The following is a 15140-nucleotide window of genomic DNA, read 5'->3' on the forward strand; positions in this document are numbered from 1 at the left end:
CTATAGCACCTTACTATGCTAATGGACAGTGACTGTAATGGAGTATGTGGTGGGGACTTGATAATGGGGGGAATATAGTACCCACAATGTTGCTCATGTGATTGTATATTAATGTTACCAAAAAAAAAAAATAGGAGGAAGTTTCATAACACTGGAGTTGGCAACAATTTTTTGGATATGACACCAAAAGTACAGTATTGTTTAGTGGGTATAGAATTTTTGCGGGATGATGGAAAATATTTGGGTATAGATAGTGGTGATGGTTACACAACTTCGTGAATGTAATTAATGCCATTGAATGATACACTTATCAATAGTTAAAATGATAAGTATTATGCTATGTGTATTTTACAAAAAAAAAAAGAGACCAAGCCCAAGTCAGTTTCATGAGTTAAACTAAATGAAAGTCCTACAATTTCTGCCATACCTCCTCCAATCTAGGTAGTACACCATTCCCAATCACATAGCACAAGCAGTCCCTTCAGTTTCTCTTCCCAAGTTCAAAATCTTTTCCCAGCCTCCTATCATTAACAGGCTTCCAAGAAAGCAGTCCTCCTGACACTGCCAATCAGAAAAATCTGTTCCAGTAAAAGAAACAAGAAATTGGTCATGGATTGCAGAGTCCAGGACCACAGGGGCAGCTGATCCATAAACCTGCTCCTGGAAGCCAGCACTGTGTATGTGGTTGGGGAGGTCAGAACCAACCAGAACACCATGGAATGCTCTATTTTGTGTCCACTCTGTCATTTTTTTCAGGAAGGTAATATGTTAAAACCCAAGAACAATGGGGCAACCTTAAGAGGCACCATTTCAACATCTGCTATAGCCGTTAGAACCTGGGAAATACTACCACCTTATTCCTCGCTCCAGGGGAAAGCTTGGCAACTCCCAGCTATGCTCATAGTACCACTGACAGAACTGGCTCCTCAGCACATTCTGGCTTTATTAGTTTCAAGCAGCAGATAATCTGGATTCCTCATCCCAGGATGTAGGAAAATTAAGCAGCAGACTCAACTTGGTTGCTCTTAAATGGTCTAGAGATTTCAAGTCCTAGATTGCACCCACTCACCACAGACACGGTCTCTGAGCTGAAGTCTTGGGATATGTCAGAATGGAGAAATGTCAGGTGTGGGATAGCAGTACTACTTCAGCAACTCAAGATCTGTAGAGTACCCGAAAGGCCTACAAGGCTACTCCAGTCTGATCTCAGCCATTTTAGAGTATTCCCAACCACTTATAACAATCCCTTGCTGTGTATAAAATGTCTGCAAATGTTCCCAAATATATTAACTTGTCTAATTTTCTTACTATCTCTTAGGAAGATAGTACTCCAAACTTTGGCCCACCAAAAAGAGTTGTAAATATCTACTCACTACATGTTTCCTTTCTAATTTGGATATGTTAGCTTTATCTGTAAAGTGAAAAGAAAGAAAAAAAAAAGCCTATGCAAGCAGCCAACTTTCTAAAACAGCCAAATCACTTACAGTACAGGCCATAAAATGAGAACATGTCACTCAGCTGCAGCATTAGCCCTGCTAACCAGCTAACGACCACCTCCTTTTTGGAGCTGTATAGTTGATCCTTCTTGGTTAACATTTCCAATGCTTTTCAATTCAGTGACATTGTCCTTTAAAAAAATATGTAGGGAACCTTTAGATAACTTCAGCCCATGTTTAGGAGAGTAAAAAGGAATTTTTCTGCAGATATTCTTCTACATTTCTCATGAAAGGAGGAAATTTATTTGTTTACTGTTTATTTAATTTGAAGACGCCTAAAAAGTATTTCAATTATGGTCTTAGATATGCTACTAGTTGAAACCATTCCAGGGATATACATTGCAAAAGCCCTTTACAGTCAACAGAAGAACACAACTCTGAGGATTTCCCTTTCAGTCTGTATGTCTGCCACACCTCCCTCACAAGGTTGTATAAAGTTCAATAACATAATAAACATGAAAGTGGCTTTGAAAACTCTAAACATATGAATAATATATAAGGTCATTATGATAGGAAAATAGTGAAAAAGGGTCAAAAGATTCTGGGAACACATGAAGACTGAAAGATCGACTTACATAAAGCTAAGGCCCTAAAAACAACAACTTTCTATAAGAGAAGGGTTTTGTTGCAAGTACTTGAAAACTTCACTTGTGTCACCAATTTCCTATCTTGTGGCATATGAGGTAAAGAAAGTAGTGAAAAAATAGTAATAATAGAATAACCCAAAATAACTTACTTATAATTCAAACAATGAAGGAAGCTTTTAATGTATTAACACTGTTTCTCCACTAAAGCAGGACACCCTACTAGGAATTCTAGGATAAGGTTCAGCAATGTAGTAAATGAGGGACAAAGTACACCAGTGAACCAAACCTGGCTTATACTTTTTTTATATTGATCATACATTTAAGTAATACCTATGTCTGCTTTCAAGCTTCAGTGGCAGAGTTGAGTAGTTGCACAGTTGCTATGGCCCACAAAGCCTAAAATACATACTATATCATCCTTTACAGAAAAAGTTTGTCCATCCCTGCAATAAATCACATTTTTTTAAACCAGGATAAGTAATCCTACCTAGATGTGGGGAGTTACCTGTTATACTGTTTAAAACCTCCTTTAGATGACTGAAACTATGCAGCAGAGGATCTCGTTCTTCATCCTGTAACACATACATTTAAAAAATAAATTCATTATTGGACAAAAAGGAAAAAGGAGATAAAGGATAGGTAAACAGGGCTCTTTTTCTGAATCCAACCAGAAAACCCAGTAAGTTTTCCTTCTGAGGAAGAGAAAGTTGGCCATGGTTCATTTCTTCAGTTTCCTCATCTCTATTTCATAGAGGTACTCTGAGCTTACCTAAAATAGTAAATCCTGAAGTACTAATCTACACCATGACCACAGCACTCAAGCTACCACAGATTGCCAGGTCCTTTGTATGTGCTATGGTCTGAATATCTGTGTCTCCTCAAAACTTAGATGTTGAAATCCTAAAACCCAATGTGATAGTATTGGATACAGAGCCTTTAGAAGGTGGATTACTAAGCCATGAGGATAGAGCCCTCATGAATGGAACTAATGCCCTTAAAAACGAGGCTCAAGAGAGCTCCTTCACCCCTTCCACAATGAGAAGTCTGAGATCAGAAGAGGGCCCTCAACCAACCATGCTGGCACAGTGATCTCAGACGTCAAGCCTCCAGAACTGTGAGAAATAAACTTCTGCTGTTTGTAAGTTACCCAATCCATAGTATTTTGTTATAGCATTCTAAACAGACTAAGATGTGTATTATTCTATCTTCTCCTTCATACTTATTACATAATTACACATATTCAAAGACAACCCTGACTCCACTCTCACTTGTAAAACAATTCATTTTCATAAATGAATGTGAAAAGTTCCGAACACACTATATATTCACTAAGCTAGAAATGTCTAAACTTTTTTTTACAGTTGTGCCAAAGATTATCTTGTATAACTGAACAAAAGATATCCTTGAACATACACATGTAACAAAGAAAGTCAGCTTTGTAACAGGTTAATTTTTTATTCATCTGCTTGGCAAGATATGGCCTGTTCTACATACGGTAGTTTGCCAAACTCCCAAGGAATATTATCACCAAATCATACCTCATGTACCAATAACTAAACTGATTTAAATGTATTTGATAGCTAATTATAGCCCTAGGGAATTAGCAGATAAACAATCTTTCTGTACATTTTTAGGCATATTAAAGAGGTACCAAGCACTAGACTAAGTTGTTTACAAAAATAGCTAAAAGAATGGTACCATCTTTTGGGCCCCAGAGTAAAAAAGACAGCCTGTAAGTTTGATGCTACTTGGAATAAAACAGAAGAGTACTTGATACCAAGAGAAATTCTGAATTCCTGCTATTCTCAGTATTACTGGGAAATGGATTTACTATTTTAAGTACACATCAGATCCCCTACAACCCAGTGACAAAGCTATCTGTCTATTCCTCACTTACCAGTGGAGTATGTGTGCTCCATCGGGCATTTCGTTTGATGGCCCCAACCACAATGTTAATCTCCCCTTGAATGATGTAAATATTCTTATCCACCATCCTGGCAAACCTACCAAAACAGTTAAGAGAAAAGCTAGTTAATATTTGGTTACTCATATATCCATGCTTAAATTAGTATCTGATAAGGTTAGAATTATGATTTAACTTTTCAGTACGAAGATTTCCCACCTGTAATATTAGTGTGAGATAAAGTCCATCTCATGTTATGAATCCAACTACCTGGCTCTTATGAAGAAGTTCAAGATAAAACTCAAAAATCATCAATCCAGAAATTTCTCAAAGGCATGTCAATTGTCATAAAACAAAAATCTCTCCCAAGAGGCCTTAGATGCAGATACATGTGTTATAGTTTTTAAAGACACATTTCAGATCTTCGCTTTGTTCTTCTTTATTCACTCAGTAAAGTAATAATGGAGGTTCAAGTTAAAACAAAAGAATGAAGGCTGTTAGAAAAAACAGCCTTGGTTTGGAACCACAGTTACAATGTCAACTTAGACTGCATCCATTCTGCCAAGCCAGCTCTAGAAAACTGGACAGTGGCAGTGATACAACCTTTGAATAGTTCTGAAGAGTTAAGTTCACTTGTTTACAGCCTGGAATCTCTAATAAGGAGACTGAAAGAAAGACTCTTTTTTAAGTTGCTTCTATATGAATCTCTGAAGTGAAGCTGAAATACCATTTAAAAATATTAAGTGCCCCCCACTGAACTACAACAGGATTTTCTTTGCTGCCTAGAACACCACCTAGAAAAGATATTTAATTCTCTCCCCAGGTGAAAACATGAAAAAACAGAATTTGTTCTTGGCATAGAAGAAATCCTAGGAGCATATAAAACCAACCTTACCAGTTTCCATTATTTAGAAACCCTTCTCAGAAAGACAAAATTTTAAAAAGAAGAGAAAAAAGTGGGGAGTAGGGGAGACATACACTAGACAAACATTTAGATCAAGCTCAAGGAAAGTTAAAACAGAAAGCTATCAGGATAAGAGAAGGAGGAATTCCAGACTTATTTACTTATTAAGCACCTATTATGTATAAAGCATCTTTCAGAGTGCTAAGGATAAAAAGCAAGTAAGACATGTAAAGAGCTCTCAGACATATTGTGGAATGAAAAAAAATAAAACAATTGTAGTATATGACTGTATGTTAGCATTTATGTAAAAATCAACCAACCCAACCCACACAAAATATTAAATTTTTGTTTTTAAAAATATGCAATATTTAACACACAGAAAGATATAAAGAGTAATATAACAGCAAATATCCAGATTAAGAATAGTACGACTGAAGTCTGTGTGTCCTTCCTAATCATATCCTCCTCTCTTTCATCCATAGGTCCTACTATTCTAAAGTTTGATGTTTGTTAAACTTCTATTTGCTTTCTACTTTCACTTCATTTATAATATGTATCTCTAAACAATATATAGTATTATTTTGCATATTTTATACCTTATATAACATATTGTATGTATACTTCTGCAATTTGCCCTATTCCTTTGAAACACTGTAAGTCATCCATGTTGTTAAGTGTACTTAATGTATTTTGTACAGATATATATAGATATATACACACAGAATAAAAGGTCTGGGCATATGTACTACACACTCAATAACTATATCTCTAAAGAAAGTACTGTGATATTGGGGTATAAACAGAGGATACTTTAGCCTTACCTATAATGTTTAAATTTTTTAGGAGAATGTATTACTATACCATAAATATAATTAAAAATTTATAATGGTGCAATGAAATGTAACTCTATGAAATTTATAGAGTTTAGTAAGATCTAAAAGAAAACTGAGCCCAAGACATAGAGGGGAAAAATAATGCAACCTGCAAGTAGTTCCATTTGCATATTTTGCCTTCAGAAAATGAGAAGTATGAAAACCACTACAATAAAGAACTGGTAGCAATTTTGTCCAGGCCCATAACACCTCCCCTAATCCACAAGAGAACCCTACACAATACTTAGTCTCAGAAGACTATTTGCTTTCCAAATACCCTGGGTGCATAATGTTCTCTCCTGAGATTCAATGATGAGAACATACACAATGATAAGGAGGTGGGGAATCAAGAGAAGAAGAAAATTCAAAAATAATTTAAAGTATCAGAAGAGAAAAGTATCACAATATCACAATAATCTCTCGTATCTTGCCTTCCTTAATTTATTTAGGCAAGATGAATATGCTCCAATCTCTGGAAGGATTTTTAAGAAATTGTTAACAGATGCTACCTCCAAAGAAAGGAATTGGGGAGCAAGGATGCAGAGGAAGACTTACTTTTCATATTCTTTTGTACCTTTTGAATTTTGTTACATAGATACATTACTTATTACCTATTTTTAAATTTTAATTAACTGACTCTTAAAAAATGAATAGACTCTTTAGAAAAGTGGTTATACTATTCCATGTGTAAACGATTAACAGCAAGAATCAAAGTTAATTAACTAACTTTTACTTCAGTCAATCAGATATTACTTAGCACTTGCTAAGCAAAATGCTAAGCATGGTCATACAGAATTGTCCCTATCCACCCATACGAATTTATAGTTTAGTAGATTAGATAAAATACATACATTTACACACAAACCAATGTATATCTTCAATACATGAGTGATACATAGTGTCACAGTAGGGAAACAAAGAAAATTATTTCTGGCAGAGGGCTCTGGAAAGGCAACAGAAAGACGGGACTCAAAAAGTCAAAAATATTGAGAGAACAGCAAGAGAGAAGGCTTATACAGCGGGAATATTTAGTACCCATTTAGGGGATCGTGCTTATTCCAGACTGGCTGGAACATTATTCCTAGGAAAGTAGTAAAGCTAGAAAGGCAAATGGGGACATATCATGGAGGGCCTTCAATATGTAGTTATTATTCAATATATACGCTGAATATCTATCATTGTAAAAATATTTGTGGAGGGGCTTGAAAGGGGGATCTATAAAATAAGAATATTTAATTTCTCTTTCAAAGAGCTAAAGGAATGATAGAAAACACCCATACTGAGAATAGTATAGCAACCAAGAGTGGATTCTGCCACCACCACCACCACCACACTACAAACTGCAAACAAAAGTGCCAACGGGACTAACTGAGATCTAATAGGATCCTCATGCTATTTGGAAGGCTTCCTGAAGGAAATAAATTTTTAACTGGGATTCCAACTGAAGTAATCTACCTAAAATTTGCTCAAAATTCATTAGGCACTGAACACTAACAACTTCCTAAGGCAGAAAAAAATCTAAGCAAAAAAATCATTATCTTAAGCTTCTTAGCAAAAAAGAAACACCTAGAGAATGAAGATGAATTATTTTCAAGGACTATGGAGAATTGCCTAATCTCCTACCAGGCCTCTGAGTATTTGTCTCCTCACCCAGGGAATCGCCCAGTAGAATTTGTCTTTCAGCTTCAAATTGGATGCTCTGATGAACCACCTGCTGCCTGATAGCCAATGGCCTCGAACACCTTGTCGCAAGGTCACTAAGGCCTGCAGAAACCTCATATAAATGTAGGAGAAAAGAACTTAAAGGTTTGTGTTGTATCAGAAATAACTTGAGAAGGAACAACCAAATACACACCAACATCCCCAGCCAGATAAGCCACTGGCCCAGAGTCTCTTGAGTCAAATATAACCTTTGAAAGCACTGTCTGTTTAAAGCTGGGTCTATAGCATTCCCCTGGTGCTTTACAACATCCCTGTTACTCACCCCAAGGAGATCTAAAGAGGAATGAATCACTATATTAACTGGCAACTCTTCTAGATATAAAAAAAATCAGGAGAAATAGAAACAATAATTGGATGCTCACTTCATAGAATCCAAAAAATTCTATTTCAAGTGAATTAAAGACTTAAATGTGGAAAAGCAAAACTTGAAAACCTTTAGAAGATAATCTATGAGAACATGTTTATAATCTCAGCATAAGGGAGAAGCACCTAAACAGGGAACAAAAAGTACAACCCATAAAAAAAATTGGTAAATTAAGCCATGTTAAAATTAAGGACATTTGTTCAAAAGACACAATTTAAAAAAGGGAAAAGATAAGTCACAAACTGGGAGAAAAAATCTGTAACACATTTAACTAATAAAGAAGCAATATGTAGAAAAGAAAGGGGGCATTACGATTAGCATGTATAGTGTTGGGGGGGCACAGGGAGGGCTGTGTAACACAGAGAAGACAAGTAGTGATTTTACAGCATCTTACTATGTTGATGGACAGTGACTGTGAACGGGGATGTGGGGGGAACTTGGTGAAGGGGGGGCCTAGTAAACATAATGTCCTTCATGTAATTGTAGATTAATGATACCAAAATAAAAAAAAAAAGAAGCAATATGTATAATAAAAAATAACTTATACAAAACTGTAAGAATAGACAAATCCTCCCCCAAATTGACAAGACATGAATAGGCTTCACAGAGTAAGAAAATACAAACAACAAATAAATATATGAAAAGATAATTAGTTTCATTAATAATCAAGAAAATTACAAAATAAAATTATGAGATACAATTTTACATCCCCAAAATGGCACAAACTTTTTAATCTGATGATGCTAAGAGTGGATGAAAATGCAGACCAAGTGGCTGGTGAGTATGTTAACTGATATGACTCATGTGGAAAACAATTTGGCATTATCTTGCAAAGCTGAATAACTTCAAATCATAAATCTCATCAAATCCACTGCTAAAACTATACCCTAGGGAAACTCACAAAAAATTCAGGATAGCAGCTGGAGGTAGATGTGGGGCTAAGGGGATACGACTAACACGGAAGGGTATACATGGCCTCAGTGTTGGTGGTGTTCTGTTTTTTAAACTGGGTGGGGGACACTGATGCTCCATATATGCTGTATAAGTTCTTTGTATGTGTAAAATAGACCATCAAAAGTTCCTTCTTTTTAAAATCATGGTCTTTGCTGTCTGTCACTGTACATATTGTTCCCCTTCCATTTTGAACATTTTTTCCCCACTCTTGTCAGCAGTAAAACCTTACTCATTCCAACCAAAAGTCACTGAGTCAGTCAGAATACCACAATGGTTAAAAAAACAAGCTTCAGAGGCAAGACAGACCTGAGTTCCAGTCCTGACTGTTACTACTACATGATCTTAGCCAAGTTTCTTGGTCTCTCCGACCCCCAGTTTACAGTTCTCCATTGCAAAATGGAGACAGTACCTTCTCAATGGTTTGTTGATGGGCCTAAATAAGATGCCTGCAAAGCACGGTACCCAGGGATAGTAATACAAAAAAAAATGTCAGCTATTATGATATGCCTGCTCATGAGGTCTTACCTAGCTAACTCACACCCTCAGAGGATATTAGTACTCCTTTTTTGTCACCACATAACACTGTACATAGTTCTATTTAAACACATCATTATTTAAACTGTCTCTCCCATGAGTCTATGAGAATCTCAGGAAAAGACCATGATTTATTTACCTGTTTATCCCCAATGCCTGACACATAGTAAGAAAAAGGATAAATAAATACTGAATGAATAGATGAATGAACGAATATAAAGACTAATACTTCAGCAGTGGTGCAGCTCACATCCAGCTCCTGTGAGAGCAATGATATCATAGAAGACAAGGACTCTACATCAGGCAAGCAAATCTTTCCGCATCCCATATTTGTTTCTGTACCAGAAGTTACAAACCTTTGATATAAGCCACCCTATAGACAAAAGAACCCACATTTACCCACCAGCCCATTCTGTTTTAACATTATCTTCCTGAAGTCTCTTCATGTGCTATATTTGCATGTTCACATTTCTTCTGTGAAATGTATTTCACATTTCTTCTATGAAAAGCACACCATTGTTTAAGGTTTTTATCTTAATTGCATTTAAAAGTTGTCCTTACCCAATGAGAAATTAGACTCTCCAAAGGCAATGGCTCAAGTTTTTTTCTTTTTCATGGTGCTTTAGTGTTTAGTACAGAGTTGTGCAAACCAAGAAAACTGTGATGGGCTTTCTGAGAGAGCAGAAGGTACTAGAGCACTGAATAACCCTCAACTGACCCTTCCAAGGTTTATCTTAACTCAATCTCTTGAGATTGCAGAGAAGCACTAAAGATACAGAGTATATAAGGTTTACAGAGCTGGCCAAGGAACATACCATAGTTCTGTGCTTTATCGAGAGTGACCAAGAATCACCGAAATAGTCAATAATTTTCTGGGCTCAAAAAATTTACTCAAAGGGTGGAGGCTAGAGAAAGTCAAACCAGGAAAAATGCTGGTGCCCTGACAGGACACAACTGGAAAATCCTTCCAAACCCAACAATCAGGTGACCAGTGTACCTCAGCTCTGACATGCCACTTCATCCCTCTATGGAGATTCTGAGTCTATCCCAAGAACTATATGCTAGGTAACCCACTAAGATATGTCCCAAGCTGTCCAAAGATGTCCTTTCTGTCAAATCAAAGATGAAAAATGAACAAAGTTTTTCTCTCTCATTCATCTTTTAACCACTCAGGGCACTGAAGGTGACAACTAAGGGTAACAGTTGGCATAAAGGACAAAGATAACAAGTTAGTCTGTATGATTATATATAGAGAAGCTTCATAAGGCCTGCCCATCTTGTATATCAGGGTCATCATCCACTGTCATTGGGTAGAATCCACTCCACAGATATATTTCATTCTGCCTGCAAAAGTGTTTTTAGAAAATTTTACTAGTTGACAATTTAAAGTACAATTACCTGAATTTCCAGTTTCTCCTAAAAAATGGGAAGACTGGTCACACTGTGCCCATATTCCAGTACACTACAGTCCTTCTACATCCTGATACATTCCCACCTGGCTCAGTTTACTCATGGGCATTACTTGCCTGATACTCAGGCATTTGAGCTTGCAATCCCTGGCTTATATGATGGCAACAAATCATTATTTCCATGATTACTTCCACTACAACTGGAGTTCCAAATCACTACAGTGTTCTATTATATTTTCACTTCATAAAACACTGCTGTTGAACATAACAAAATATAGATAAACAGTAACAATAAAAACTAAACAGCTGCCAATTACATTTACACAGCTCTCCCAGCCTGAGGGTAAAATGAACCTCCTCTTTCTCCCTTCAACTCAACTCTCCCATTACCCCAACAGCAGAATCACTCTAATTAGTCACACTGAACCACAGGGACAGACTGTGATCAATCAATAGAAGTGGCATACAAAGACTAGAATGATCCTTCCAGTGAGTACTGTATAAATATGAGCCTCCTCAAAAGCAGGAGCTGTGTCTTTTTCCTCTCTTTTGCCCACACTAGCCAGTTGCAGTATCCTATCACTGAAGTCATACACCTTCTGCAACACAGAGAAGTAAAATAGTAGTGGAACTTGGAGAACTGAAAGTTCAAATGGGATTGGTGCCCAGCTACTCATGAGAAGTGTCTATGATATAAATTCCCACTGTGCCAATGAGCATCACTGTGAAGATTAGAATGTACTGTCTACAGCCACCTTTAAAAAGCAGCTCAAATACAAGTCTTGAGAAAAGAACAAATTTTGTGATTTGGGGTGGGGACTGGAAGTATGAATTTTTTAAGTAAAGAGAGAAAACATCTTTTTATGCCTGACTCACCTCCAGGACTAAATGAAAAGATGCTGGATTGGTCACACTATCCACCCAAAGACTAGACTGCCACAATAGACAGTCTAGTCTTAGACTCAATCGACTCAATATGCCCAGATGAACAAGGCATGCCCATCAGACCTGGATATTTTCTGGGCTGACAATGTCATTTCACTAACCACTTTCAATTACTTTTTAGAAATTCTGCAACTTAGATCAGCAAGTTAAAAGCAAATGGTTTCCTGTAGCATTTCCATCCCACTTATTTTAAATCAATAAATACAAATAATAAATGCTATGCCCAAACAACACACACACACTCAGACATACACACAAAATTTCAGGAGGGCAGATGGCACTAGGTAGAAAGAAACTGAGTTTAGTCATTGTAGACCCTAGATAGTTCTCCCTTCTAACACAGTGAAGTTTTGATCCTTCTTATTACTACCTCCCCATGCAAGAGTCCTAACTGCCAGGGCCAGAAGCAGGTCACAAGTCAGGATCACATATTAAAACTTACCCTAAGTACAGATAATATTTATTGTGTGCCCACTACATGCTGAAAGGCATGAGGGTGGTACTGTTTTATCCCTACTTCATGCTCTAGGTAGGCCACTACACATATCTTATTGCTTGTAAGTAGTGCATAAACTAAGCAGAACAATCCCAAAACATACCTTTCCATGTGTATCCTCCACAGGGCCCAGAGGAGTGCCTCGTGTACCTGAATTCAAGGCATACAAATTTCTGTTGTACACTAAAAAACACTGTCTACACTATTGCTCATTTCTAAAGACATTCTTTACTTTGGGGGACTTTTACAGCCTTACAAAAAAGCAATATACTGAAGTTCAGCACAGTGCCATAACCAACACTTTTGGGGTTATCCTCCATCATTCTCTCCTCTGCCCTAACCCTAACACTTTTAAACTGTTTTAAATACTTCTCATGATTCTTTTTACCTACTAAAAAAAATACAGGCCAATAGTTCAAAACTTCACGGGTAATTCAAATCCCTCTCTGCTTTCGGCCAAATATGTCATTATAGGGTGGCTTCCTTATGATTGAACCTCATCTCCCTAAGCTAAATGAAAAGACCTGGGCCTAAAATGCCAATCAAAACATATGCCAAAAGAGAACATCTGTAAAAGATTGTGTAAAGGAAGAAACATGATCAGAAGGTGAGTCCAGTGTTTACATATAAACCCAGACTGACAACTGCCCTATAAGATGAAAGCTTTCTTTCAGCCCACGTCCCCACAAGGCTGGCTGATCTTTCCACACCCCTTCTCACCACCTGTGTCTAGGTTCAACCGGTTCACCATCCAGTACTAAAGAAGCAGTTCAGCTGTATTAATGAGACAGTCACATAGAAGTGGGCTCTGTACAGAATCTGGAGAGACTCTCCTATGTAAGGTCTAACTATCAACCCTGAAAAGTCGAAATAATGTTTTTTCAGGTTTGCTTTCAGCTTTTGAGGACTGGGGTCTTAGAATGCTGAAGCCTAGATTAAGTCCAGGAACAAAAGAAGGACTGGGGCACCCGCAAGGGATCAGAAGTCAGAGCTGAAATTGCCCCTCCTGCGGTAGGGGCCTGACCTTTGCCCCCTACACGCCTCCCAGTTCCCTCCCACAACAATCTCTCCCTCGTCTAATACCTGCCCTTGCGTCCTTAACCTGGCTGATCCAATTTCGGGGCTCTCCTCCCCTAATTTCCTATCGCGATGTCAGGGCGGCCTTCAGGACACTGGAACTCTGGAAAGAGACTTCACTGACCTGTCAGCGGATCCAAAATGGCGGGGCCTAGTCCCAGGACCGGCAGCCGCTGCTCATGTCCCGCCCGGGTCCCGAAGGCGCCTCTGAGTGGCTCTCGGGGCTCTGGTGGCAGATGGGAGAAAGGAAGGAGCCCGTTTCCTGGAAGTTGACACCTAAGTCAAGGATTGCACAGAAGGCCGGGGACAGTCGGCCAGAACGGGCAGTGGAGCCGGCTACCTTCCCAGTCAGCTCACTGACGTGGTAACTAGCCTCAGTCTAGCCCGCTGCTTGGTAACTGCGCGAGCTCTTCCGCACACAGCCAATCGTAGCCTTGCACCGTGAGAAGTGGCATTCCGGCTATCCAATCCAAGAAAGGATATTGGCTTCGGGAGGTGGATAGTGCTTAAAGAGGCTAGATTACAAGGGAAAGAAAAGGGTAGGTAGGGGACAACCAACAAAGTCGAGGACTCTCTGAGTGACAGTTATAAAGGCCAATAAAAAAGTGAAATATCGTGCAGGGCGGTTGAAGAGGTGGAGTTAGGCAGAGTTCGGTTGCAAAGCGCGACTTGGCAGAGGCTGCTAGGCATTATGGGGAGGAAAGCTACAATTTGCTGGGAAAGGGGCGTGGTCCGTTTTGAGAGAATTGAGCGGGCGACCCTGCTCCGCCGACTCCCTCCACTCCCTATCAAAGTCACCAGGGCCAATACCACGCCCCTTGAGAAATCGACTTCCTTTAAGGACAGCTCTGGGCTCCCTCCATCCTAGGACCAGTCCCGAAATTTACTAAAACCTCTTCTCCCGCACCCTCCCACCTGCCTGCCCTGTTTGACTTCTCATAGATGTCTATCTCATCCCGACTCTGTTTCTGTGTACTTGAGAAGTAGCAGAAACAAACCTTAGATATCTAATTCATATCCCGTCATTTTACAGAGCAGGAAACATGAGTTCCAGAGTGGAAAGATGGCTCCCATGCACACATAACTAGTTGATGGCAGGGCAGAGAGACAAACCCAGGTGTCCTCACCCACAGTCTACCTCTCTTTTTCACTGCCCCTCACTACCTCTTATGCCTTAGTCTATGAGACTGTGACTCCCAGGTATGCCCCTCATACTAAGCCTTGGAAACTCTTTACTTACCTGGAAAAAAAGCTAATTACACAGGTTAGTCCACATCACCAGGAAACTGAAGGCCTGTTTGCCTTAGACATGCTAAGAAGGCTAAGGACTAGACACTAACCCCAGTCTTCGCTATTCTGCCCCCAGCTGCCTTTCCTTTTCAAGAGATGAGGGAGGTTGTTAGGATATTTACAATTACCTAGAAGTGAAAGGTTTAAAAAGAAGACAGGAGGATGGGTTTTCTTGCAGATTGATTGGTGGAATTCTCAGCCTCTCTGCTGGAATAGAGACCCGGTGTCCCTGAAGATCTGAAGAGTGCTGGAGGGCAATAATAAAAGAAAAACGTCAACTCTTTCCCCATTTCACCCAATTTATGGATGACACAAGTCCAGGGAAACTCCATACCTAATCCCATAGGAATGTGGTCGCAGAACCAGACATCCAAAGTCTAACCATGTGCTACGACCCTCCAATTTAAGGAACTCATCAGACCTTATGAATTCCTCTACGGCTCCCTGTACTTGTTCATTGAGCCCTGGTCTCTGGGTCAAGCTGAGGGGCTTGCCTCTTTCATCCAGGGAGGATACAACGATCTTAGCAAGTGTTTCCACAGTACCTTTCATTTGAAAACTGGGATTTGATTTCCTGGGCCTGTCTC

The 15140-nt window shown here is 38.9% G+C and overlaps 1 protein-coding gene across 7 annotated transcripts in view; it reads right to left on the bottom strand.

The window, feature by feature from the left end:
* GBF1 (golgi brefeldin A resistant guanine nucleotide exchange factor 1) overlaps positions 1-13656 on the bottom strand; it is a 128829-nt gene extending 115173 nt beyond the window's left edge. For 5 of the 7 annotated variants that reach the window (XM_037001298.2, XM_037001294.2, XM_037001296.2 and 2 more), the window contains exons 1-3: positions 12290-12308; positions 3981-4086; positions 2589-2655 (exon numbers count right to left, since the gene is read on the bottom strand). In XM_037001298.2, the coding sequence (XP_036857193.2) occupies positions 2589-2655; positions 3981-4086; positions 12290-12297 (181 nt within the window). In that variant the 5' untranslated portion in view covers positions 12298-12308. Of the gene's footprint in view, positions 1-2588; positions 2656-3980; positions 4087-12289; positions 12309-13387 lie in introns of those variants that run through there. The other 2 variants (XM_037001299.2, XM_017673945.3) reach the window with 2 other exon arrangements.
* Between the last annotated feature and the right edge of the window lie 1484 nt (positions 13657-15140).

This window comes from Manis javanica, chromosome 7, assembly GCF_040802235.1.
Source record: "Manis javanica isolate MJ-LG chromosome 7, MJ_LKY, whole genome shotgun sequence".
NCBI classification, from domain to species: Eukaryota; Metazoa; Chordata; class Mammalia; order Pholidota; family Manidae; genus Manis; species Manis javanica.